General features: G+C 38.2%; 1 protein-coding gene across 17 annotated transcripts in view; it reads left to right on the top strand.

Moving 5' to 3' along the window:
• Window positions 1–27,467, top strand: part of DLG1 (discs large MAGUK scaffold protein 1) — a 156,029-nt gene that overhangs the window by 73,209 nt on the left and 55,353 nt on the right. For 7 of the 17 annotated variants that reach the window (XM_054385847.1, XM_054385848.1, XM_054385846.1 and 4 more), the window contains 2 exons: window positions 22,122–22,220; window positions 26,089–26,142. The exons of 4 other annotated variants lie outside the window; for them this stretch is intronic. In XM_054385847.1, coding sequence (XP_054241822.1) covers window positions 22,122–22,220; window positions 26,089–26,142 — 153 coding nt within the window. The remainder of the gene's footprint in view (window positions 1–22,121; window positions 22,221–26,088; window positions 26,143–27,467) is intronic. 6 more of the 17 variants (XM_054385853.1, XM_054385854.1, XM_054385850.1 and 3 more) reach the window with 1 other exon arrangement.

Below are 27,467 nucleotides of genomic sequence, written 5' to 3'. Positions count from 1 at the left end.
TTTGAGGCATTTATTTCTCCCTTCTGCATTCCCTGTGAAGAGGAGTTAGTTATTCAATTAGAAGAGTTAGGCAATTTGGTTAGAAACTGATCTTTCAATTTTTGTCAACAAATTTATTGATTTCCTCAATAAAAGCTAAATCTGTGGCCTAAAATGGAAGGTAAGGATGAAATAAACATAGAACAAATTCATGCTGTCACAAAGGTGAATAAACTAAGCCATGAACTGAGTAAATATATGGTTATGCAAATGAAAAATGCTGCGTAATTTGAAGTGTTGTTCTAAGAAGATTATGCATATTGCATCAACAAAGATAATTGTATCCAGGGCAGTTTTTTCTTCCTAAGTCTTTTCAGAGGTCTGAGAAACACCTATTTCTTGACACTGAATACAGCTGTCATGTCTCAGAATGCACTTTAACTGTCAGTAGTATTTGGCCCATGTTTTGCCGTAAATTCAGGAACAGTGATTTGTCAGAAACTCACATGTCATTAAACTAGTTTTAACAGCAAGAAATTTTGGCTGTTCATGGCATATAACAGTGTGTAATGTACTTCTGGCATTTGATACTGAAAAAAATGTTTAGCTCTTTGAATATGCTGTGCTAATTTACACTAAATTTTTGGGGTTGTTTTAAGGATACATTTGGGGTTGGGGGAAGGCAGAAACCCCCTCCTAACTCTGAGTAATTTCAAAAACTTTAATTTCAAATGTCAGAGCTTATTAACTGCTTCTGTGACCACAGTCATATCTCTTCCTTGCAAGACCTTGGATACAGGTTTTGCTCTATGTTGTTACTCCTAGGATATTGCTTTCAGATTTACTGAAATATTATATTCCAGCATGTATGAAATGCTGTATATAAACAGACAACAGCACAGGGGTGTTGTAAGGTGCATTTAAAAGAATCATGAAACCCCAGGTCTTTACCCTGCTCCCCCCCCCCTTTTTTTAAATCATACTTTTTGCAGTTCAGTAATTACAAAAACTGATTCCTTATTCAATATTTGCCATCTCTTCTATAATTTTTGTATATTCAAATATTCGTATGTTTTTAGACATACAGGTCATAACAGTAAGGCACAAGCTGGAAATGTGAGATAAGAAAAGATAAGAGTTCTGATTTAGTATGCAGAGGTTTAGTTAAGTAGAAATTGAAAAGCAAAGAAAGGGCAGGGAGAGGGGACCTTAATATAAGGCTTGGAATTAAACCTGGAACTTGCAACAGGAAGGTAGTGTAACTAAAAACTCAGATGATTTGATAGCAGTTAAAATAAGAATTATCTGGGGCATATCAGGATGTGTCAGAGTGAGTGATATGTTTTATGAATAATATTAAACTGTGGTATGGACGTGTGACTGTTTTAGCATCCTCTCAAGTTTAGTGGTGCAACTGAGACTTCATTATGCCAGCTGTCACAGAAGGTGAAGTTCTTTACTCACAGGATTTGTTTTCACAGAATGGTTTCCTTAGTTTAACATTTAAGCATAAGCTGCCTGGAAATTGTTGCTTTTAATCTGATGAATGCATGAGAAAGCAGCTTTAAATAGTAGCTGCTTTGGATGATTTTAACTATAAAAGAACCTTCTGAAATTTAAATATGTTTTATTACAACATGTTTCTTTCTTACTCTTGGTTTTTAGCTATGTAATAATGCAGTTTTGTAAGAATAAGAATTTATTTTGCAAATGTCAGTTCTGTCACTGGTTGCCTTTTCCCTAAGAAGAGGGCATTAGAGCAGAAGTAAAAGGGGGATGATTGCAATAATATGTATTCTAATCTATGTAGTCTAATCAAGAGACTAAGAAATAGCAAATTTTTGATAGTTGAAACTCAAACATGAAGGAAGTGTCTCTGGAACCTTGGTTCATTTTGCAAACACTTTTTGTGTAGAGTGGAGATGGGAACTTCTCAAGAAAGAAAAGCTTGCTTGACATTTGAGAAGGAGATACGCAGTTTTAAAAGTATATGATGATACAGCTTAAGAATATGTAGCATGACTCATGTAATGTCATATAGATTGTGTAGAATCTTGCTAAATTCCTGCTGGAGCCAATTGTGTCTCCTCTCATGAAGTCAGCCAGTAGGCCTGTGGTGTAAGGAGATGTGCTGCTTCCTTCCCAAACTCCTGTGTGACTTAACATTGGGATGTGCACTGTGGTACTTGCAGTTAATCACTTGAAGCATGGCAGAGATGACAAGAACTGAGCTGGTTCTCCAGCTAGCTGCAGGCACTGCTTGCTGCCAGAGGGGGCTTAGGTTCTACTTTCTCTCACCTGTTCTCTCCCCGCTCTTGTTCTGGCTCACTCAAGAACTGATAACAGAATTTCGTCATTTTTCTGTTCCATTATATCTCAAGAAAATTACTCTTTCCAGAATGAGTCAGAAATCTGGTAAGCAAAGGAGAAGGGGACACAGAATGTTTTGCTTCTGGACTACTACTGCTGCTGCAGGAACTTTCTGTCTGCGTTGTGCTCAAGACTGTGAACCTTCAGGCAAGGCAGGTTCTGGATGCCCTATTAATCCATTGTCTTCAACTCTAACTAATAAATCAGGTGAACTAACAGGGTCTTGCCTTATAAAGCCAAGTGCATGGAAGCCTGTGAAAGAGGTAGGACTCTTCAGGTCTGTTCTATAACTTAGCACAAATTTGTTTTCTATTGCACTAGTTACCCTCTCAGTTGAGGCTTGTATTGATTGACAAAATGTTTTGGAAGTCAAATACAGGCCAGTCTGTCTTTCATCAGCTTTCAGCTTACTAAATAGCTCAAGCATGGTTGTTGTGGTATAACATTTCTTTTGTTCTGCCAAAGCTGCTGTATGTGTTTCATTTAATACAATTACTAAGTAAATGACTGTCTGACAGAGCCACTGAATCTTCTGCCTTCTTCCTGTTCTTCTATTTTTGCTCTACAACATCAAGAGCACTTTCAGTTATGATTAGGAGTGTGCAGGATATTAAGTTTGAAGATGCTAATGCAACAGAAATATTTTTGATGTTTCTAGAAAATGTGACTTTGTCTTTCTAGAATGATCTGCACCCGTGTTTGAGAGCTGACATGATGCCATGTGTTGTGTAGTTTAACAGACTAACTTTATACCCAGCTCAGTGTCTTGGTAAACTTTGTGTCCACAGTAACTCAATGACAGAAATTGTTGCCTTATTAAAAAAAAATGTAAATTGAAGTCTTTATCTGCACAGTAGCTATGCAGTCTCTTTTGAGAAGGATTTGATTCTCTTTTCCAAAACCTCTGTTGGCCCAGTGATTTCCTCTGGACTCCAAAACAGAGGAGCTACTTGAATTTGTCTTTATGAATAACAATTGCCTATTAAAATTTTCAGTGAAGCAGGTAGGATCTTGAGCACTCCTATTTTTTTTTCCTTTCCTCTTTTCCTATGTTACATGTTTGAAATATTTTGTCTTTGTCAGACTTTTTTTATTTCCCCCCCCTGTAGTTCTTGGCTGTGGTCCTACCCCGCTGTAAACTACTCTGTGTTTGGTAAACTTCTGGTCCCTGATAGGTAATTTTGTTAATATTTTTTTTTCATTTATTTTTCTTGTCACATAATAATCAGTGATTCCTTTTTCCTGTATATTATTCTACCATTTCTTGAGGCCAGTTTTCTTTATGCTGCTGATCCATTTTGAGACCTACATACTACTGTGTATAGCTGTTGCTTACATCTTGACACTGAGGCAGCCCCCCAAGCAAGCACACATTCTGGAACTGTTGTGAGATGCCTGAAGTGTGTATCTGTAGATCCCCTTATAAAAGATGTCTGTGTGAGACATGAACTTCTTGACTTAAGCTTATCTGTCTGGGCTGTGCACACTTTTGGCAGGGGCATGATGGTTCTGAGCGAAGAATGTGCCTTTCATACTCTCTATGAGAGTAAGTTCAAACTAATATTTGACATGGTACTGTTTGAGCTTCAGGCACAAGCAGTTTGTGAAGCATTTCCAGTACAGTTCTTTTTTTATTTTGTATTATTTTGGCAGGAAAACAGCTATCTCTTTGTGCAATGCATCTCCTGTGCAGTTGAAATGAAGTACCTCCGCCTTGTTTAGCACTTTAACCACATTGCTTATGCTTTGCTTTTCATGAAACGGCTCTGGAACAGATGGGTCCCAGTGGATGCTTTTCTTCCCTGAGGAAGGATACTTCCTTTAATGCTGTTTCTAATGAGCCTTCCCAAACTTCATTCAAGTTAAGATAACATAGTTCTGTATATAATTACAGAAACACTTAAAGGTTTCTTCAGTTAGAAGACAAGAGAAATCCTTGTGATAAGTTGGGACTGTGCCTGCAAGAGATGCTTTGCCAACAAAGCACAGTAATGAAGTTCTAGCAAGTATAAAAGGGAACTCTAGTTGCCGTGCTGGTCTCAGGGACATAGGCACAGGACCACCACCACCATCATACATCAGTGTGCAAAACCAATGAAACACATCAGTAAAATTTGAGAAGGATGTAACCATTCTGTCAGATGTGATGCCCGTGTTAAGCCAGCACTCATTCACCCTCCCATTTTATTCCTTACACTATATATAGGAGCATTCCTGCTTCATATCAAAGACGGATAACCTTGTGTCATCTGTCAAGGAAGATCACAAAACTGTAATATAGTTACTGTATACAGAGTTTGTGTTAATGCCACCACTGCCTAGCAGGCCTTTGCTCATCTTGAACGTACCATTTGAAGATCTGCCTTTTCAGGTTTCACCCAAAGTAGAATTAGCAGCAGTAGTTTCTTTACAAGTCCAAATTAATAAGTCAATATTCTCCTTGGAAGTGGTGCATCATGACAACAAGAAGAAAACAATCTGCTCTTTGATGTATTCAGAAAGCTACAGTAGCTTTTAAGATACACCTTTGTTTACCTGGAATCATTGCTGGCCATTTCAAGCCACCATTAGCTTGAGTTTCTTCCAGGAATTACTTGGACTGCGAGATAATAATTCTCCTCTGCATCTCTTTTGTAATTTCAAAGAAACTTTGCCACCAACCAAAGCACTTCTGGACTCATTTTCCAGTTCAATATTCCTCAGGGTGTCTTTGTGCTGTTTATTGCTCTTCCATGTGACTTGGGTTGTCAGTATTGAATTTCATCTTGCTGCCTGTAACCCACTTCTCGAATATATCAGGCTTGCTCTACAGCTTGTTTCTGTTGTGCATTTGTTGCTCTTCCTTTTTTTTGTGTGTGTTTAGCTGCACATTAGGATGTAGTTGAGTTGATGTGTTCTCCAGACAGACAACAAATATTTGACTCATTTTCTCTTTCTTGTAAGCTGATCTTGGTATTAATGAATTTTCTTTTTTTTTTTTTTTTCCTGTGTTAAATAGTTTCCAGAGCATGTTCTAGTTAGTTGCAACAGTCTCTTTTGTGAAATAATACAACTAAGCAGTGATTCAAAATAAAAACAAAGCACCATACCTATATTTTTCATAGAAAAGAAGAAATGGTGAGAGTAAAACAGTTTAAATTTGACCAAGACATTTAATGGGAACTGCCATACTGTGGGAATGTTTTGGATGAGTCTTCTAGCCTCTCCTCCTTTATATATTTGTCATGTAGTTATTTTTATATATATATTTATATTTATTGAAAATTGTTTCTCTAAGAATAATACCTGTAGAAATTAATTGAACAATCTGTATTAGTATTTAGCTGATAGTATTTGGTTTTCATAAGACAGTAGGGAGCAGAGCAATGATTGCCAGTGCTTCTGTAGTACAGTTCTACTTCAAAGCAAATGTAATGTAGTAAATAAATGGTAGTTGTTTTTCTTAGATAAGTGACTGTATCTAAGTAGTGTGATGTAGCATGTGATCAGTGAGTCAGCTTTCCCTTTGGAGAAGGAGAGGGAACTCTGGATTCTGCCTGTAGCACCTATAGTCTCCAGTCTCGATCCTGTCCTGAAAAGGTATCATGATAAATTTGGAGTGTTCAGAAAAGAGAGGAAACTGGAGATTATGTCAGGAAGACCTGCTTTAAGATGAGACACTCAAGAACCTCTGCTTAGTTCATCCAAAGAAAAGTCAGGGGATGATTTGGTCAGAGGCTATAAATAGATAGGGATAGATTTCAGAAACTAGAAAGCTTGTTTATTTACTATGTCTGTATTCTGAGTCAGGGAATTGATGCCAGACAAACCAGGATAGAAAACTTAATTTTAAAGAAGTGTATTAATATAATAAGCATTTTTAAAGCTTAGTAGGATATGATGTAATTGCCAAAGTGGGGTAATAACTCAGTATTTCCTGTGTAAAAAGCATAATGACAAAATTTGTACTTGAAAATGTCAAAGTACATCACAGAATCTCTAATTCAGCATTTAGTACAATGACTTCAAACTGCTATTTGCAATCTGTATACTGCTGGAAAGCAATTTATATTTTTAAAAGCTATTATGGTATCCATTTACTGATGCTTTCAATTTTCGTTTTAGCTGTACAATTTTTGTTACTCCTTTAAACAGGCAAACACCAGGGGGGAAAAACTGTGTACAGTGCTTTAGGACTTGAGCATGTTAAACCTTGTTACAGAGCAGCACTTCAGTAGTTAGATGCTAAATCAGGTGGTATGCAAACTGTGAAATGCTTCTGAGCAAGATGGTGATAGTACAGACTTAAAACTGTATTCCCAGATAACTGTAGATGCCTGTCTCTGATCAAAAAAAGAGCTAGGGCTGTCCCACCTTTGAGCTGGGAGCAGTTCTTATGACTCATTTTACTGTATTAAAAATAAGATTGAAGTGCCAGCGGACGAGGAGTTAAGTGAATGTGTTCAGAGGCACAGGTGATCAATAAGAGATAACATTTATTCAGGATTTCTTAAGAAACTTGTGTTTAATGTGGCTGGACTGTCTGCTACACTGCATGTGACCTTTTTGTTTAAACACTGGGTATTCCTAGAATTCAAGAATTCAAAAGGGAAATATGGTGCCCTTTTTAAAAGGAGCTAAGCTGCCCTTTGTGAGACTACAGCTGAATCCTATATTGTACAGACTTAGAGAAATGATTTATTATTAAAAAAGAATTAAACAGGTAGATGGACAGATATTTTGAAGACACATCAGCTTGTCTTTGTAAAGGGAAAAGGAGGATTCAGACCCTACAGACTTACTGGAAAATGAGAACATGTAGATAGAAATCACACTGGAACATGTGAAGGTCATCAGAAGGTCGTTTTAATTGTAGAAAGTCTGAAAGTAATGGTTCTTGGAACAAAGGCTGTTAAAATTAATGGTGCTTTAAGTAAAGGGGGAGGATGTTTTGTAGGAGGTTTTTTTTTCCCCTCTATTGATGAACACAAGTCCCTTCAACTGGGACTAGGTTCCCAGAAGCTTGTATTTGTGAATGGTTGGGGTGGGGAGGAGGAGATGAGGCAGAGGCACTACGTTATTGTAATTATTATTATTATCATCATCATCATTATCATCACTATTATTATTATTATTGCTACTACTAAACTATCTGCCAAGAGGAGTGAATGGGCACAAAAATAGCTGGTGCCATTGTACAGTAATGAATGAAGAACAGAGTTAGAAGCCTCATCCTGCATGCATGCAGGGAGTGACAGGCTACAAATGAGTGTTTTTCTTCCAGAAAGAGGCTTTCTAGTTGTCACTGATTCTCTTTAACAATTACCTTAGTATTCTGCAGTAGTGAAAAAGGTAAAGGAAATGTCAGGTATTACTAAAGAAGTAGTAGAGAATGACACACAGCATGACACTGAGTTTATTTTTTTTTCCCCATATCTGTATTTTTGGATTTTGTATGGTGTTCAGTTTGTCTTCTCTTAGGAAGCAAAAAAAGGAAAAAGCTAATAAAGTGTTAAGAGGAATAATCTAGTTATCTGTAGGGGCAGTTAATTTAAAATAATTTTAAAAATCTCTCAGTCACCCTAAGGGAGAGTGTGATAAAGATTTACCAAAAATGAAATTAAGAAGGTTCCCAATCAGAATTGATTGAACAGTTCTTTAATTCTATTTCTGCCTCACTGGCTTGTAAAAATTCTGCTAAAAGTCTCTGACCCAAAATGCTGTGGAGAGAAGAAAAATATTTAAAAATTAAGTTAAATGGATTTGCAAAGGGCAGTTGGCAGATAGTGGTTCAAGAAGGCCTGGAGTATCAGGTTCTGGTTATGTTTTCTGGGAAAATTACTGGGTGTGTGTCTAGCTCCTACTTGCCCATCTCTCAGTTTTTGCTGTTAATAAGATTCTTGACCATTTGGGCCTTTGCTCTCATCCAGTGTGGCAGTTTTTACTGTTTGTGTGGAGTGCATTTTTTTCTAATGGAAGACGTGAACTTTCAGGAAAAATTATCTCAGTTTCTGGCCTTCATGCATTACTCAGAGATGGTGACAACCTGCCCCAGAAATCTCCCAAGTCTCCTAAGAAAATCACATCATTCAGCCCCTGGGTTGATGAATCAGTCTTGATATGATGAGAACATCAGAGATTGATCTGGAAATACATCAGGGAAGGGCTAACAATTAGATTAATAGTATCAGAGAATATGATTTAAGGAAACAAGTAAGAGATGAATTCTGTACTGTTGTCCTTCGGCATGTCTAAATTAGAAACATTCGAGTTGTGTCTTGCTGTACCCTCTTCTAAATACATTAGGTGTATTGCTGTGCATCTTACAGCATCTTCTGATGTAATTTGGAAGTAGCAAGAGTGCTGGCAGATTGCTTTTTTTGGTATTAATTTCTATGCCATATATTATTACTTTTACCTTATTTCTTGTAATGCAGGACTTTGAAAATTTAGCAGCTGCTCATTTTGGTTTAAGACTCAGCAAGCAGCATAAAAGACACGTTTTGTTTTCTGATTCTTCAAATGTAAAACAATTTGGTTACCTACTTAGAGCATTGCCATTTAATTTTTGTAACATATCCATTAATCCACATTCTTCCAGTTTTCAGACTTAATTTTTCACTTGTTTCCATCTCTTTTTCTTTACCTGCTCATTTTATCAATGTTGCACTGCTCGAGTTTTATCAATTGTTCTTCATAATCAGGTGAGGTAGAATGTAGTGTAAAATGTTACTTTTCTACTTGCATTTTTGTGTACTGCAAAAGAAAACCTGGAAGAAAAAACATACTGGGATGTCTGTCAAGCCGGTGCCCCACTATGGCAACAGCCAGAGCAGAGGGTTAAGGAACAATATAAACCCAGGACAAATAGGTGTGATTCTCCCTCTGAGGGCCTTCACAGCTTTGTGTGTCCTACTGTAGGTATTCTAAGAGCTGGACATGACTCATATAATAACCTAGTACAAATGGGTTTGGATAGATTTGGCCAGACTTCTTGTAGTGGCAAGGATACCACAGTGGAAGAATAGGTTCTGCTTGTTTGTAAGGGAAGGAAGGGAGAAGAGTCAGGGTTATGGTACCTGTTGGAAACAGAATTCAGGTTGTTCTTCAGAAAATACCCTTTTCCTTTGAAGAGTCAAATTTGTCTTTTCTGTCTTTGAATAGCAGTCTTGGCCCTATTTGGGTTTAGTTCGTTTCTTCAAAAAGGCAGATGGGGATTAGGGAAAGGTTGTTGGGGCCGTTTCTGTTTGGAAACCAGAATGTCTCAGGCTTCCTGCTGTGCTTGAGAGACTAAGCAACTTCAGTGCTAGCTGGGTGTGGGTGCACCATGCCTGGGTTTGTCCAGCATCAATCATAAACTGGCCAAATATGACTTATTTCTATGTTCTGTCTGTGTTTCTATTTGAAATCCAGATAAAATGCCTAAGGGTAATCACTGACCAAAAGTCAGCTTGTCTGTGAACCTTGTTTTGAGAAGCATTGGTTCTAGTTAACAGTGTAAACTTAAACTTTCGTGTAAATGTTTGGGTTTTCCATTGCAAGGTTGGAGAAGGCTGTATTCTTTCTGAAGTTATGCTGATAAGTGCCAAGATCTTGAGGAATTTTTAGCAAACAGCATTGCAAGAAAATAATATTTTTTATTTACTTGTGGACTGGCAGTTTGCTCAAGTAATGCTAGGCATTAAACCTGTTAAAACTGTTACAGTATCTTAATTTGCTGAAGACAATGAGTGTTCACTGCTACATAAAAGATGCCTATTCTGCTGAAATGGTGCAGAGCTCCTATGACTCATTCTAGAGCCTGGGTATATTGTATCATAGTACTTATTCTGCGGTTGTATTATAACTGCATGTTGTCATGGAAGCAAGTCTGAGGAGATTTCACTGTTTCCATGGTGTGAGTATGAATAAAATCAGATGAAGTACCTAGCTAGTGATTCAGTGGTAAAGGTTTCAGCCTTAGCTCTGAGCAATGAAAAGGCAAAGCATCTGGATGGCATTTTATGGGTATTAGAACAGTAGTGAAAGTAATAGTGGGTGTTTCAGGTGAGTTCAGCACCTGCTGATGTGCTGGTGCCACTTAAGTGTATGTAAATGAAGGTGTGGCTTTAGTACAAAGCTGCTTTATGCGTAAATCAAGTGATTAATTTCTCAAAATTTTCTGACATTGATGTCCTGAAAAAGCTAGTGGATTATAATTAATGGGCTGTTATTGATGACTCTCCTTGTGTGGTCATTTTTTCTTAATTATGTGAGGTAAATGACTTTCTGCTCGTGCTCATTGTTTTAGGGCATATTTGTTTATGAAGATATTTTTTTGACAGATAATAACAGATTGCTCACAGAATAATTCTATGTGTCTTAAAATGAAAAGCCTTAGCTTGGATTCACTGACTTCCTTCAGGCTACTATGTTGCTCTTTGTTTTAAGACTGTGCCCTTAAAGTACTTTGAGGGCAGTGGGGTGCTTGAAGTAATTGAACCAGATTTTTTTTTTTTTTAGATCCTAAAGAAAGAAACCTTGTGCTTTAGATTATGCAAGTGAACCTCACCTGATTTTAATATTTTATGAATAATGTTTCTTATAGATGTACCCAACTAAAAAAAAAAAAAAATCCCAAGAAATGAAACTTGGAGAAGAGTAGTGAGATAATTTTGAGACTTAACTGATGCATGCTAGGATTGGACCCATGCCAACCTCATGAGGTTCAAAAAGACTAAATGCATTGTCTTGCATCTGGGTCAGGGCAATCCCTGATATGGGCTGGGCAGGGACTGGCTTGAGAGCAGCCCTGAAGAAAAGGACTTGGGGGTGCTGGTGGCTGGGAAGCTCAGTATGAGCCACCAGTGTGCACTTGCAGCCCAGAAAGCCAACCAGAGCCTGGGCTGCATCAAGAGAAGTGCAGCCAGCAGGTTGGGGGACTTGATTCTCCCCCTCAGTGCCACTCTTGTGAGTCCTCACCTGGACTGTCTAGTTCTGGAGCTGCTAGTACAAGAAAGATAAGGATGTGCTGGAATACGTCCAGAGAAGGGCCACAAGGATGATCAGAGGGCTGGAGTGGAGCACCTCTCCTATGGAGACAGATTGAGAGAGTTCAGTCTGGAGAAGACTCAGAGGAGACCTTATTGTGGCCTCCCAGTATCCCAAGGGGGCCTACAAGAAAGCTGGTGAAGAACTTTTTTTAGGATGTCACATAGTGATAGGACTAGGGGGAGTGGATCCAAGCTAGAGAAGGGGAGATTTAGATTAGATATCAGGGAGAAGTTCTTCCCCATGAGGGTTGTGAGACACTGGAACAGGTTGCTCGGGGAGGTGGTGGAAGCCTCATCCCTGGAGGTTTTTAAGGCCAGGCTGGATGTGGCTCTGAGCCACCTGATGTAATGTGAGGTGCCCCTGCCAATGGCAGGGGGGTTGGAACTGGGTGATCCTTGAGGTCCCTTCCGACCCTGACAGTTCTGTGATCATGTGAAGTTAGATGGCTATAGGACATCTTTGCTATTTTAATGCATTGTAAAGAACAAAATAAGCACATCCTCTAGGAGGATTTAGTTTTTCCCTGAACAATTTAAGAATGAATGGAAATTTTATATTATGAGAGCTTTAAGAAGTGTGATATCTCTTAGTGTGTAAACAGTACCCAACCTTTTATTGTTGTGTTTTGATTTAATAGTATTCCTGGGAGTGAACAGTCTCAGTATCTAACTCGGTTTCTTAGCCTTTCAACTGTGAATTTCAATACCCTAAAATATTGAAACCGTATTGCTGCCATTTATTTTTCTATAATAAAGTTTTAGAACACATTTTCTCTTGCCGTGGCCTCTTTCTGATGCTGCAAACTCTGCTTGGGCTTCTTTATAGATTATTTAGCATTATAATGAAAGCTGCTGTTCTTAAGGCTGACATTACTTAAATGGAGCTTTTAAGGTCTTGCTTTAAGTTGCAAATTAAATGCATTAAACCCATTCTCAATAGTACTCGTGAACCTAAATGAGGAGCCTTGCAATTCTGTGTTGAGCTTTGAGTGCTGGGTTGCTTGATGAATATGGATGAAAAACCTGCTGCATAGGCTTCAGTGCTAGACATTCTTTTTAGTATTTGGAAAGAAGTCACAAATTATCTTTATTAAAACTAATACTAATTTTGTGTGCATTTTGTATCTTATGGATTTGGAATATGATTGAGATTCAACCGTTTAAATTATTCCATAAAGTAATTAGCCCTGTCAAATGTCTGAGCTATGTATATCCTTCTGAATACCAGACATGAGAAATGGACAATGGTAGTCTCCTCTGTATAAAACATTGTCTATAAGAGTCCAATTTAGATTCTTCTAGAGGAGAGGTTGATTGCTGAAACTGTCTTGTTGAGACTGTTGTTGATATTTGCATGAGATTTTTAGCACCTGAGAGTTCTACTCATCAGACAACCACTGGATACTGTGTCAGAGTTCTGGTGATGGTTTTGTGGTCCCAGATGTCTCATTTCTGCTTTGTTGGGCATCTATTTACCTCATAAGCAAAGTCCTACTTTTGCTACAGAGTAGAACTTCATCCCACAAACTGCTGGGCAGTCTGTGTTGTCCAATAGATTTGCTTATGGTTATAGCAGGTTTTTTTTTTTTTCCTTTGTAAATTTCCTGCACTTTAAGAAGTGCTTACTAAGCCTCAGCGAGTAGTAGGAGTCTTTCTGTCACTGCTACTTTACTTCTGCTTGGATAATGGTAGTGCAAATTGTTCCTCACCGAGGTGTTGGTTGCTGTGGGATTTTGCGTTTTGGTTTGGTGGGGTTTTGTTTGTTTGTTTTTTAGATGAAGACTGCAGGAAAGAATTGTCAGTAAATAAATGGCTTCTTTGTCTTTAAGTTAGTTCAGGTCATCATCACCAGGCCTGATTTTGCTGATCTTCTGCTGTCACTGCTTTATCCCTTCAAAGTTATTTATATATTAAGTTCAGAGTTTTAAGTTCATTTGAGTTCAGTGTAAAATGCTGTGGGGTTTGAGGAGGAAACTAGGTTACAAAATCAATTTGTTGACTGAGTTAAAAAAAAAAACAAACAAACAACAAACAAAACCCAAACAACCAGATAACCCCTATAGTTGAGGCATCTCTAGCATGCTAGCTGGGGCTTTAAATTGAGTGCTCACATAGATAGGATTTTTAAGAGCCATTTTTTACCTTGAAAAAAAGTGAATTCTACAGAGAAGTCTCAGGCATTCAGACTCTTCCACTTAGTCTGCAAGGGCTGAGTTGGCAAGCCTTTTCCTTTTCAGGGTTCAGCATTTAATTTCTTTGTTGGCAATACTTCCCTGAACTGATGTTACAGCTACAAGATGGCTTGCCCTGTCCTCAGAAGTCCTGTAGTGAAACTGTTCTGTACAAACCCACCCATCTTCATGTAGACATAACATGTCAGGCTTCAGGCTCAGCTTCATTGTTTCTGAGCTTATATTCCTTCAGCTTTGGCAGACCATGGGAACTGATCTTTGCTCCATCATAGCAAGGATCAGGGAGTGTCCTTGAAGGACCCTGAAGGTAGGGGAGTCAGAAACCCAAATCTGGAGTCAAAAGTTCTTCATCTGCGTATTTGTGCAGAATGATATAGGCATAACTGTAACTACTTATGGGTTGAGGCCATCATCGTTATGTTTATCCTTTACCCTAGTCAGCCTCTCTTGAGGTAAATCAGAAGGTTTGTGGTAAATAAGTTACTGTTGAAAACCAGAATGGAGTATGCTAATTTGGGTAGGAGAATCTGAACACCACCTCCACCCTCATGAAGTATGTGTGATACAAATTTGTGGCAGCATTTGTTAGTGTGAGCAGTGTAGGCTGCAGAGAGCTGAAAAAGTCTGTGTATTTTAAATAATTTATTTCTTAGCCACTGTGTGAATTAATCAGATATGGTGTCCATGTGAAAACTGGAGAATTACAGTACTAACATGCTGAACAAGGTGGACAGGTGAGTTTGAGTTCATCAGGTGGGAAGTAGGTTTTTAAAGCAAAGTAATAGGTTCTTGATAAGAGAGAACCGTTCTCACATGAAATAAATAACAAGCCTGTAGAGAGGGAAAATCTTAAGTCACACATGTTGTATTGATGGTATTTTCTTTTTTGATGGTTTTGCTGTATTTGACATGTTTTACTCTCTAGACTAGCTTATCAGCAGTGGCAGTACTCGTGCCTGGATAGCATGGGGTCTGGTGTCTGCAGTTCTCAGCATCACATAGGTGCAGCGTGCTGACATGTCTGACTGTATTATAGGAACTTTGAAGTTTCAAGTCAGTACTCACATGACTGCCTGTGCTTTACACTTTTTAAGCTCTTGTGAAACTTGGTAATTTTATATTTGATTTTTATGAACTTTTGTTTTGACAGTAGGGAAACAGATGGTTTATTTCCAAATGATCTCGGTGCTACATTTTGCTTTAAGTCCTGGAGAAATACTCTCAGGAAAAATACAAGTCTTAAATATATTGCTTAACAACTGAAGTCACTGGCCTTGTAGTACTAAGGACCTGCCCAGCACTGACTTAAGAAGGAATATGGCAGAGATGGTGCCTCAGTGTTAGTGCTCTGTGCTCAGATTGCAATGCTCTGGGGAGTGTACAGCTAACACGGTTGAGTGAGGATGGGTAGCAGTTGTGCTTTATTCTTACTACTCTTGGACCCCACCAGGCAGCCTAGAAATCCCTGAAGGTATGTTTGGATGAGTATTGACTTCTGTGATTTTGAGTAAGATGGATGTTGAGTTCTTAAAATAGTAGACTTCACTAGGGAAATGTCCCGTGGCATTTTAAGATGTTGTTCAGAGGAAAGGGATAAAACCCCCCTGCCAGACCTAAATGATACATCTCTGGAAAGAAAACGCCATTTCACTGGGTATTGAATCAAAGTTGTTTCTTCTTACCACTTTTAAAGTTGTGTTCACTTGGGAAAATATTTTCTTTCCTGCTTTCAAGAAAGGGCAATTAATACCTGCTTGTTTTAATCAGTCAAGTCAGGTTAACAGAAGTTGCTGATTTTGTGGTATCTGCTTGAAGGCAATGGAAAGTGTGAAGTACAGTGTTAGTTTTGCAGGATTTTCCCAGCTGTTAGAACTGATTTTTGGAGTGATGAAATTTGGTTATCCAAGCTTTAAAAAAGACCTTTGCAGCAGATATTGCTGGTCAAATATTAGTAGTATTTTCCACAGCTATTGTTGTTATCCAGCTATTGAGTGGATGTTATAGAATGTGCAAAGAAAAATGATTCTTGAACAAATACTACTTGTAAAATATTACAGACACTTCAACAGATTGCTGCAAGGAAGTATACACTGTCCACTAGATTTAGTAATTTAAAAGAATGAAATATTGATGATTGAGCTTCATATTAGAAATTGTTCAGAGCTGATATGTAATATGAAAGCACAAACCTGATCTTGAACCCCCCCTAATTATGAAAAATCACTTAATGCTTGATATTGGAGCAGAGCAGTTCATCCTGGTAATTAATACAGTCTGTAGAGCACACTTGCAGGTTCAGGCTTTCTGCAGTCAAAGATGATCTGCCAAACCTGTGCAGCTTTAGTTACATAACTGCCTTTTCTTGCTTTGAATTATGCATACGTCCCACTGCTTTGCCAGAGTCGCCTTTTCCCTCCTACCAGTGTGACTGCAAGGCAGGTTCTGCCTTACCTTACACATGTGAATGTAACTTTGCAGAATGATCCCCATGACTCTCAATTATCTGATTCAACTCTTTTAATATAATTCTTCTCATTTTTCTGGTGCCTTTTTTTTTCTCTTTTCTGATTTTAGTTTTGTTTATACCATGATTGTTCAAAGTAAGTTTTATTACACTTCGATGGTATGTTCTTTAGCTCTTCTTCCCACGTGTTTTGGACCAACTTTCCATACTCATGTAACACTAAATTTTAGTGTGGTCTGAGGTTTTTTTACTGGAGGTTTTCCTGCCATGCTGTGCAGCCCTGGATGAATTTGATGAATTTGGTATTTTCACAGGATCACAGGATGTTAGGGATTGGAAGGGATCTCTGGAGGTCTTTGGGTCCAAACCCCCTGCCAGAGCAGGACCATAGAATCTAGTGCAGGTTGCACAGTAACACATCCAGATGGGTCTTGGAAGTCTCCAGAGAAGGAGACTCCACAACCTCGTCTGGACAGCCTGTTCCAGTGCTCTGTGACCATTACAGTAAAGAAGTTTTTCCTCATGTTGAGGTGGAACCTCCTGTGCTGTAGTTTGCATCCATTGCCCCTTGTCATATCACAAGGGCAAGTGAGCAGAGCCTGAACCTTCCTTCTTGACACCCAGCCATCAGATATTTATAGACATTTATTAGATCCCTTCTTAGTAGTCTTCTCTCCAGACTAAACAGCCCCAGGACTCTCAGCCTTTCCTCATAAGGCAATGCTCCAGTCCCTTCATCATCCTCGTAGCCCTCTGTTGGACTTTCTCCAGCAGATCCTTGTCCCTCTTGAACTGGGGAGCCCAGAACTGGATGCAATATTCCAGGTGGGGCCTCACCAGGGCAGAATAGAGGGGGAGAAGAACTTCTCTCAATCTGCTGGATACACTCCTCTTAATGCACCCCAGGATCCCATTGGTCTTTTGGCCACAAGGGCACATTGCTGTCCCATGGAGAAGTTGTCCACAAGTTTTTGCCTGCACCTCCTGTTCCTTAGCCACGTTTTACTGTTTGGACTGTTGTTCCTGGAACTACCAGTGCCTTCAAGTTTCTGTTTTCTTTTAATTATGGATATACTGTGATCATCTCAGGGTCCAAAGGCATGAGGACTTCCAGAAAAAAACTTGTGCTATTACTGTTTGTCTTCTACATCATCCTCATTCTTCTGTCACTCAAGTCAACATGTCTGAAGGCAGTCTGGAGAGATGTGAATTCTTCTGCCACATCTTTTGCCTTACGTCCTTCCCTTTCTTGTCCAGAGTAGAATGTAGGAAACCAGACAACTGAGTTTCCAAGAATATGATATCCAATATCTCCTCTCTTGCCCTCACTTTCCCACTGAGCATGCTTCAAAGCTGCTTTTAATCGAGAGGATACTTGGTCTTAGTTCACAGCCCCAAGAAAAGATGCTCCTTTTGAATGTAGAATGTCCCCTATTTAGGGGTTTATTATGTATGGAAGAAAAACCTTATATCCAAACTCCCTTGCCTCTTGTTTTCTGCATTTTAGTACTTAGAGAATGTCATGCTGGGTAGAAAAATAAAAGAATATTGATACGCCAATAAAATGGGTGGTATGAATTCAAGCCTGCTAAACCTCAAGCAATCTTGATAACATCTTTGGAAAACAAAGGTTGTTTATGGTCTACAAAGGCTGGCATTGGGCAGAGTGTTGCCAAAGGGGATATTGATACAGGGGCTTTGACACAAGACACAGCCCTGTTCAAATAATCCCTGCAGGCTATGTACCTCAGAGCTACTCAGTATTAGTGCATCTGTGGATGCTTGTCAAAGAAAAAGTTCATGGGCACAGCTTGAACTTTCTAGCTGTCTGCACAGTCACAACATACTTATCTTCCGTGTCTGCCTTTGCCCTTCCATAACAAATTTAGAGATTCTTGGGCTGTCTGAAACAGAAGAACCTGGGTGCTTGTGCTCATCTGTAGTAGTGTGACAGTCCTTCAGCTTTCTGAATTTTCAAAGGCAAAAACCCATACCTACCTATCACATGAGAGTGCAGCTGTGTGAATGTTCGTATGACCAACACATTTCCAGCTTCCTGTCAGTGGACAGAAACCTTTCTGTCTCTGCACGTATGAATATTGCATTAATGATGTGTGATGCAGCTCTTGATTATATCTATGTCTCACAGAAGATGAGACATGGCAGCTCTTGGTGATTAGAGGAGCAACTGTCAGTTCCTATTTGTTGCTTAATATCCATGTCATAAATAACTGGAAAATTTTGTACTTTTAGTCTTTTATTCTGTATATAAAAGTTATGCTAAGTCATTATTTAAATACCAAGATTTGCTATAGGGAAGCATACAATGAGAGGGGGAATAACCATGATTTCATGCTATGAACCAATGCAATCTCTCCATTCATCTAAATGCCATACAGCTGATCTAATCAAGCTTTGTTTCCTATGGACTGGTGTTCTTTATTCTTACCATACCCAGCACCACCAGGTATTCAGATTTACAGCATATTCCTCGAGCAGGCTTCTGAGGCAAGAGGAAGGTGGTGTGTGCTGTGGCTGGCCCACAGCTGTGCAAATGCTGGTTGTGTGCTCACTGTGGAGAAGATTGCATGGCCACTGAGTTGAACCTGCTCCTTCCTTGTGTAAGGATAGGAAAAGAGGGGTCTTTATTTAGCTGTCCATTTTCATGCAAACTCTGGAAAAGCTTTTTGATGTTTAACTTCTTCTTAGAACACTTTAAAATTTTCTGGTGAATGATTTAAGTCAAACTAGCTCGTTGCTGTCTGCTGTTTTTGGGGACTGGAGGTAGGAGCTGTTCAGAAACTTCTTGTGTTTTGAAAATTTGGGTAAAAATGTAATATAGAGAACAGACACCTTTAGCTTTAAAAGCTGAATGAATAAAATAATAAGAAACTCTGCTTCATTTAAATGTCTTATATTTTTTATATTTTAGTTTAAACATTAACACCTTAAATTTGCAGTCTCAGTGCTGCTGTATTTCATGGAAATGCAACTCTTAAAAATTACTTTCTGCTAGTAATTTTGTTAGTGTTATAATCTGAACAAATTTGTTTTCCTCTGGAATTTGCATGTTGAAAACTTGCACCATGTATTTGCTCATCCACAATTTGTAACTTTACATCGTAAGCTTCTTTAAAACATTTTCAGCCCCTGTAAAGTGAGAGAGAAGTAGAGGAATTGGTATATTAAAAAAGTTTTCTAGATGTAAATAGTGGAGAAGCTTTGAGTTGGTCAAATGTGACCAAGTTTAGGGATTGTAGGAGCTTATGGGAGAAAGAGAATAACTAACCTTTCATAGCTTCTTTTTAATAGTCAGCTGACTTTTGCCATCTATTCAGTAATTTGTGCATTGCATTGATTATTTTTGCCCAGCAAATCGACTGTTGTGTGGTGGTTCAATGGTGCTCTTTAAATAGAGCACACAACATGCAGCACTAGCTAAACCAGCATTTAATATTTTTTCCTCTCCCATACTCTAGAAAACAACCCTATTTTTGACTTTCTCAAAAGCACTTTATTGGTTTCTTTTTGTTGTTTTTGCAAAAAGGACTATTTTTGTTGCTAGTTTCATGACAACTCAGTGTCAGGACTGCAAATACCATGGTGCTACAAACGATGGTGAAATGGGAATGCTCAGGCTCTCTGATTTCACAAGGAGCCCAAGAATGGAAATATGTCAGGATCTTCACATGCAGCCAAAGCAGCTTTTCCGGCATCAGCAGCGGGCGCTGAACCTTCATTCATCTTTCAGTTCTTCCACCCTGCCAGTGTCTTCCAAACACAGAGGAAAATTTATCAACCTACGCGACAGCGTAAAAAAGAGTCCTACAAAAAGTACAGCCAAAGTAAAGGCTGCTGCTAGTGGTTGGGTATCTGATGGCTCCTGTTCTAATTACTCTTTAGAAAAGGTATGTATTGCACTGCCTGTTTATAGATGTGCATTTTGGATGCAAACTCTAGGAAGGACGTCACCCTGCCTTCTTTCTTTCTTCAGTTTTATCACTGCTGTTTTCAGAGACTTTGTTGCTTAATTTTCTTTTCTGTTTTTATTGCTAGAAATCCAAGTAGTTGGTAAGTGAAATTGGACTGGCAAAGGCCTACTTCTGCTCAGAATTTTTCCATTAAGATTGCTGCACTGTATACAGCGTGGATTTTGCACAGGAATTCATGGAAAGTGAGGAAAGTCTGGTTAGCTTGATTTTTGTTCTCCAAAATATATCTTTCAGTAACCTTACAAAGAGCAGCATTATGGAATTTGCTGGTGTAGCTGATCTGCTTCAGGATGTGTATGGTGTTTTGATAAAAATTGGAAGGGTTCTTGAATCATTTGGGAATGAGAAGCCCAGAGAGACATGGGAGTTAGAAACTGAAAAATGGAAGGATGCAGAAAAATATAGCTGCCATTTGGTGCAGAGAGGGGTACAGATGGTTTGGCCCACACAGAAATCAACTGCAACTCAGTTATTTTACCAAGAGCAGGGAAATGTATGCTCAGCATCCTAAGTTTGGCTTTGACCTTCTCTTATTGCAGGAGTTGTAACTGTAAAAGAGTTTTTTTTTCTGACCTGCTTTCATCCTTAATGTTGTGTTGTACTTGCATATGTAATACGTGTATATCTGAAGTTTTGGTTAACAAGATTTTTACCATGTACATACATGGCAAGCTGCTTACTTTACAAGGCAGGCTTGAAGGAGTGGCTTATTTTTACCATGTGGAGGGCTGAGTGATTGCTCTAGCTATTTAACTTGATCTGTCCTCTAAAGGTTGCCAGTAAAATGGTTTGTTGTACTGAGCATTTCCTGCAACTTCCTCAAAATAAATGTTATCATTTCTCCAGACTGCTTTAGACTCTTCTCCACCCTCCTTTTTGAACACTTGAGAGATTGTGCTGTGGTCCTTAGATGTAAGGATGCTGAAATGACAACAGTTAAAATTTCTCAGGATATCAGATATATCTTGTTCTTACATCTTTCAACAACTGCAACATTTTTCACCAGCTGTTCATTTTGAGTAGATTGAGCTTAAAAAGCCTGTAGAAATAGCACATCTAGGTTTAGTAGGGTTGTTTTTCTTGGGCTCTCCCAGATTTATTTAATATTTGCTTTTACTGTTTAACTTGCTGTATGCTATTGGCCTGTGTTGCTTTGTGGCTTAAAATATCTCAAACCTTAAAAATATGTTTAGTATTGTTATGTTCTGGGTTTTTTGGTTCATTTTCAGGATTTAGGATTTTGTTTTGTCATTCTGCCTTAATATATTTAAAGATTGCAAGGATGTCTTGGAACAACTGAGTTGCAAGAGCTTTGATCTGCTGTTCAGTTTGTATTTGTGATGATAGTTGCCAATAGCTTGTGTTGCTGACAGTTTGTTGACAGCCAGAATGTTAACATCTCAAAACTGAGTCAATGTTTTTGCACAAAATGCTGTTTGTAATCTTGTTCTTTTACAACTTAAGCGTCAGTAGCTCTTGTGGTTATTTTAATGAAAATTCCTAAGACCAAAATTGTACCAGTCTGAAGGTGTATGAGAAATGTGTGGGGAGGTCTTTGAGAGGTAGATTGGATCTGTTTAAGTTTTTTGTGCTCCATTGACAAAGGTTTTCTTTTGAACTTTTCCTAGTTCTGCAACCTTAATGTAGTTCTGTTTTTTCCTCTTTAATAAAGAGGAATATTAACTTTGTTCAGTGCTATCAACTTCAGCCACTGTTTCCCTGCTTTTGCTGCGCACTGTAGTATATAGGTGAAGGGCTGCTGTTGTGAAACGAGCCCACAAAAAGCCTGAGTGGCCATTGGCACAAACAGGTTTTTCTGTTGGACCCCAAAGTCTCATTACTTTGTACTGCAAGGTGAGTAACTTGGTGTGAATAAGTGATCTAGATGTGCCTGACTGCTTGGACTTACTTTGACCTTAGCACCTTACTGCAGATGCACTGCATGTACAGCATGGTTGAAGATTGTTGGTTATCTTCAGTCGTAGCTATAGTCTCCATATACTATGTCAGATTGATTTTTGGGTTTTTTTTGAGCTGATAAATTGTAATCCTGTTTGTTTTTAAATACTTTTGTAGTTTTCATTATTTGTGACGTTTTGTTGGTGATTTTTAGCCCACAGAAGCTGTTCCTTCCTCTTCTCCCATTGTCCCTGTGATCCCTGTCCCACCAGTCCCTGCTGAGACCACTGTCATCCCATCTACTGTACCACAGGTTTTTATTAATTTTTGTTTTGCTTTGCTAAATTTGTTCAACTTTTATTTATTCAGTTTATTTTGTTGCTTTAAGTTTACCTTTTGATGCTGTCAGCACAGATATAAGATCAACTGTGAAACAGCTGTAATATGCTAGAGTTGCATTTTGTTTTATAACAGCATTTTAATACCTTTAACATATTGAAATTTTCACATGAAAGTAAGCTGTGAAATAACTAAAGAAAAAAAACTAAAGGATGGAAATAAGCAATAGAATATTTTGCAAATTCAATAATTTTAGAGCAATTTCACTCTTAGTAAGTATTCTTGGTTTATTTATTTAAGGAAAACTGTTCTCTCATTTGCAAATACTTAATATTTGTCTATCATTGATTCCATTTGCATGCCATTTCTCATGTTGTCCAACTATTTGTTGGTATTGGTGTCCTGGGGACATGTAGAATACAAAAGGGGTGGTACTTTTGGTTTGTGGTGTTTCTTTTTCCTTAATGTACCTCCCTTCCAGACCTTCAGCCTGTATGTCACAAAGTCAACCCTCACCCTGCCAAGACAAATGCACACGAGTTACTAAGTTTTTGCATGTCAGTTACAATATGTGACCACAGCCTGACAGGCTATGGGATAATTTAGGTTAGGTAGCAGTTATATTTTTACATATATATATGTGTTGTGCATACATATATATATACACACACACACTTCAATTTTTGGGTAATGACCAGCCATGCCTCATGAAAAGATGGGGAACTTTTTTGAATTGTTTAGTGGCAGATATTTATTAACTTCAAAATGGAATTAAGCTATTCAGGATATTGCTGGAGTGTTTTTTTTTTTTTTTTAGTATACATGTCAGGTTGGGTTTTTTGAAGGCCTGCTTTCAAGCTATGCAATTAAACATTCAACAAGTGGTGATCTTAGAATATCTCTACTACATTGTTAAATTTTACATATTCCAATAATTATAGGAAGTTTTTACAGCTGGCTGCTTCATAGTGTAGTTTCTGCTAGATATGTGTTTACACAAATCTATCCCCTGAACTTCTCTCAGGAAGATGACCAGAGATTTAATTAGTTTCAGAGAATTTCCTTCTTACAGAGGCATTCTGCCCACATCAGGATTTGAGGCAGACAGACTACTTCCCTCAGTGGATTTCTGTTCTGTCAGCCTTGATGGAAAAAGATAACTGAGTCTCCAGTATCATTTGCTTCTAAGGAATTGGCTGTAAACTAAACTTAATTTAAAATGCATAAAGAATCATTATTTTATTTATATTTTCTTTAACAGTATTCCTGTCCATTGATGCTGGACTACAGGCAGAAGAGTAAGAATAGAGTAGTCTGTGCCTTTGTCTTTTGAATATCTGTAGGAATTAACTAGATAATTCTGCATAATTTGTGAGTCTAAGCAATTAGAAAATACCATAGAAAATCAGAATCAACTTTGGATTTGGCAAATGTGTTTTTTGTGCAGTAGATACACCTCTCTGTTCTGTTAATCACTTAAGCCCTCAGGCAAGCCCTCAGTCTGCCTGTAAACAAAGTTGTCAAGTGGCTTTTAAATAATTTAACAAGTCCTGACACAGAAGCTTGAAAGTACTAAGTAATTTGGAGAACTCTTGCAAAACCAGGCCTTCCTTCCAGAAACATTGGATGTTTTGAGTTACATGTTGCCTTGAATCTTTGCAATGCCCAGGCCTACCGATTGAATGCCTGTCACAAAGCTTTCCTCTTTCCTGCTTGGAAATGATGGTAAATTATTGCTTCTTGATGGACAAATCAAACGCAGGAGGAGTGTTAAGAGCAATCACTTTGTGGCTCAACCATCCTGTTCACACAGGAAACTCACCTACAAATATGAGTTTGGTTTTAGCTGGTTTTCTTCAGCTTCTTTTAAAAAAAAACAAAAACAAAACCAAAAAACAGTAAAAGAATATTTTTCAGTCTCAAGAAAAAAATTCAGGGGTAAGCAGCTTGCCCTGGCACTGCTTTTGGATACTACAGAGCCCTTGTTTTCATAGAACCATAGAATGTCTTAAGTTGGAAGGGACCTTAGAGATCATCTTCTCCAACCTCGCCACCACGGGCAGGGATACCTCTCAACTAGACTCAGCTGCTTAAGGACTCATTCCACCTGGCCTTGACCACCCCCAGGGAGGAATCATCCACAACCTCCCTAGGCAGCCCATTCCAGAGTCCCACTATAAATTAAAAATATTTTCTTAGTTGGTATGTAAATATAAATGTCTGACTTCTGATCTCTTGCAGATCCAGTGGGCATTAGACTCCTAATGCCTCTTACTCAGACAGGTTTTTTTGGATACAATCTATTGTTTTATTTTTCTTAAAATCATATTAATCATACAGCTTTTACAGGGATGGTGATGCATAATTGAATTGATTGATATTTTTAGTGCAGGGTCTTATTTATAATTTAATCTTCTTTTAACAGAGCTCAGACTTGAGTAAGGAGGAGAAATTAGATTTAACTTAATGGCACAAAACGGTTGTGAGGCATAACATTGCTCTGACAGAGGTTTTTATCATGATACTAGTACCTAGTCCTTGTTTTCTCTACTGCATAAATTGTGTCCATGCTTCTACAGGGAAAAATGGGAAACTGAGTGAGAAAGGTGTTTGATGGAATCTTGACAGTGTCATCCTTTTTGTTTCTTTTTTTTTCCCCCCTCAATAGTTTACCCTATTAACTTGCATAGATACCACCTGATTTTAGCACTTATTAAATTATGACTCCTGCCCACTGATGGTAGATTAATCATCTCAGTCTTTCATAAGAAACTTCTGAGTCATCACTTAAATCATAGTTTTGGGGAGTTTTTAAAAGCCATGAATTCTCCAGAATTATGTTGTTGTCATGGCAATGAAACTCAATTAATGAGTTTACTACTAGCTTCTATTGCAGCCTATTAAATCTAAATTTATTTCCACACATAGAAGAGTGGGTTTAAAAAAAAAAAAGCTAAAGAATATATTATTTTTTAAGATAATGAGTTTTTTTAAACATATGAAAAAAATCTCAGCTTCATTAAAGCAATAAGGAGATTAACTTTGTTTTGTGCACCTGTAAGTCCCATTGAACTTAAAACATCAGAAGCACTGGGATTCTGGAATACATCTGCAGCCTTACTTTGTTTTTTTTTAGACAAACACCATCAGCCTGTGGGGATTTTGTTTCAGTTGAAACCACATTTGTTTTTTTTCAGGAAAAACTCTCAGTAAAACCAGAGAGTGAAAGTGAAGCTTATTTTACCAGTTCCTGGCTAGCAGGGATGCTAAACTATTTCATATTTCTGTAGCAATAAGGTCTGACAGCTTATGGCTTGTGAATCCCTAACGATTTTCTGACATGCTGCTGTGTGGTCTGCTGTGGATTTGCTTTCAGAATTCAGTTTGGTAGATACTTTCTTACATAATTTTGTATTTCTCTGTTTCTATTTTGCAGATTTGAAGGGGTGGGGGGGGAAGTGTTCCTAATAGGAAGAAAGAGGAATCAAATCCACCATTTGGTTTAAAATATGGCTTCTGAATGCCATATCATAAGTACTAGGGTCACTGTGATTGTGTCAAATGGCAGCATGACTCAGTTTCTCTTTTTGAAAAAGAGAATAAGTGTACAGAACTCATAAAATAGGAGCTCAGAATTTTGGAAGAGTGTGGTTTTGTGGCATGGAAGCAATTTGTTCAGGGTTGAACCAAATATTTCAGAAGATGAACTTTTCAGATCTTCAAGCTGACACTATCTCTTAACAGAACTTTGAGAGACCACAAATGAAGTGTTGTATAGTCCTCATTAGTATTGCTTTCTCTTTATGCTGTATAATTATTTTTTTTTTATTCTTTTGTTAAAGGCAAATCCTCCTCCAGTGCTCGTGAACACAGATTCCTTGGACGCTCCAACATATGTAAGCCTGCACATGCTTTCAATTATCACTTTAGGGAAATGTTTTATGCCTGTAGTTGTGTAGGTCTGTTGTTACTGTTTAGTAAAACCTGGTTTGCCTTTCTGATGGTGCTCAATTGTTGTCTGCTGTCCCAATGGTTGTTTTGAAATCCTTAAATATCTGTTTTATAGAAAGGAAAAAAAAAAAAAAACAAAACTAAGGTTGCAGCTGGAAGGTTCTGTGAGAGTACCTGTGTGTGTCAGTGCAAAACAGAGTTATCTGAGGTTCCAGAGAACAATATTTCTTTAACTATGCAGGCAGATGCATTAATATTTAATGTGCCATTTCCATTTCACTTCTCACAAAACCACTTCTTCACGCAGTGGTTGTGCTTAAGACTTTTAGTGCTCTATCTAAATGTTCTAAAAAATGGGTTGGCAGCATTAAGGTACAAAGTGCTCTTACGTGGAGGCTGCAATTTGGTTTTGGCAGTGTATGTTTTGTGACAAGGAACACCACTGGCAGACAGAGACTTCAAAGGCTTTGAAATGTAAGTTTGGCATAGGTTTCAGGTGTGAATTTTCCTCCTGCAGTGCCATCCCCCTTGCTTGTTGTTTACCTGGACAGTGTTAGCACCTGTGCTAGTGGTTTTATGCTGAGGTTATTAGAAGTACTGCTATTAGCAAGGAAAGAGTCAATCTTGTGCTTATCAAAAGCATTCCTAATTCAGCACCGTTGCTAGAAAGGAGCTATAATAACTGAGATGGACAAAAGCTTGAATTAACAGTTTAAGCAGGAGGCACATGTTTAGTACAGTGGCAGAATTGACAGTCTTGAGTGCCTCTGACCAAAAGATCACAGCAGCAGCCTGCAGTGTGTGGTTCTTTGATGAATGTGAGGCAGATAGGGTTTAGAAAAGCATGCTGAAGGTGAGATGTCTCACTGCACACATAAACTAAAAAAAGAACAACAGTGATTATTAATATAAATATTCAAGTTTCAGAAGTGCCATCTGAGAGCCATGTGGGGGACAGTCAGTAGTAGAAACAGGAGAAAACAGTATTAGCAGAACAAACTGCTACTCAAAATTATATCTAAATTACCAGTTTGCAATGAATGCAAGGCAGACAAGCTCATAGCTGTCTGTAACCTAAGCTACTCTGTAACCATAGGAAGATGAGTAAAGGAATATCCTTCTAGATTTAGAAGTAGCTAATGGAATTTCCAAGGGATAAATGATGTAAAATCATACTTGTGAGGAAACTGCATTGTGTATCTACCAAACCCTTCAAATGGTCAGGGGTCTTTTCTACTGAAAGGGTCATAAAGCAAAACACAAAACTAGC

Source organism: Indicator indicator, chromosome 13, assembly GCF_027791375.1.
Source record: "Indicator indicator isolate 239-I01 chromosome 13, UM_Iind_1.1, whole genome shotgun sequence".
NCBI classification, from domain to species: Eukaryota; Metazoa; Chordata; class Aves; order Piciformes; family Indicatoridae; genus Indicator; species Indicator indicator.
This window is presented reverse-complemented; position numbering and strand designations above follow the sequence as displayed.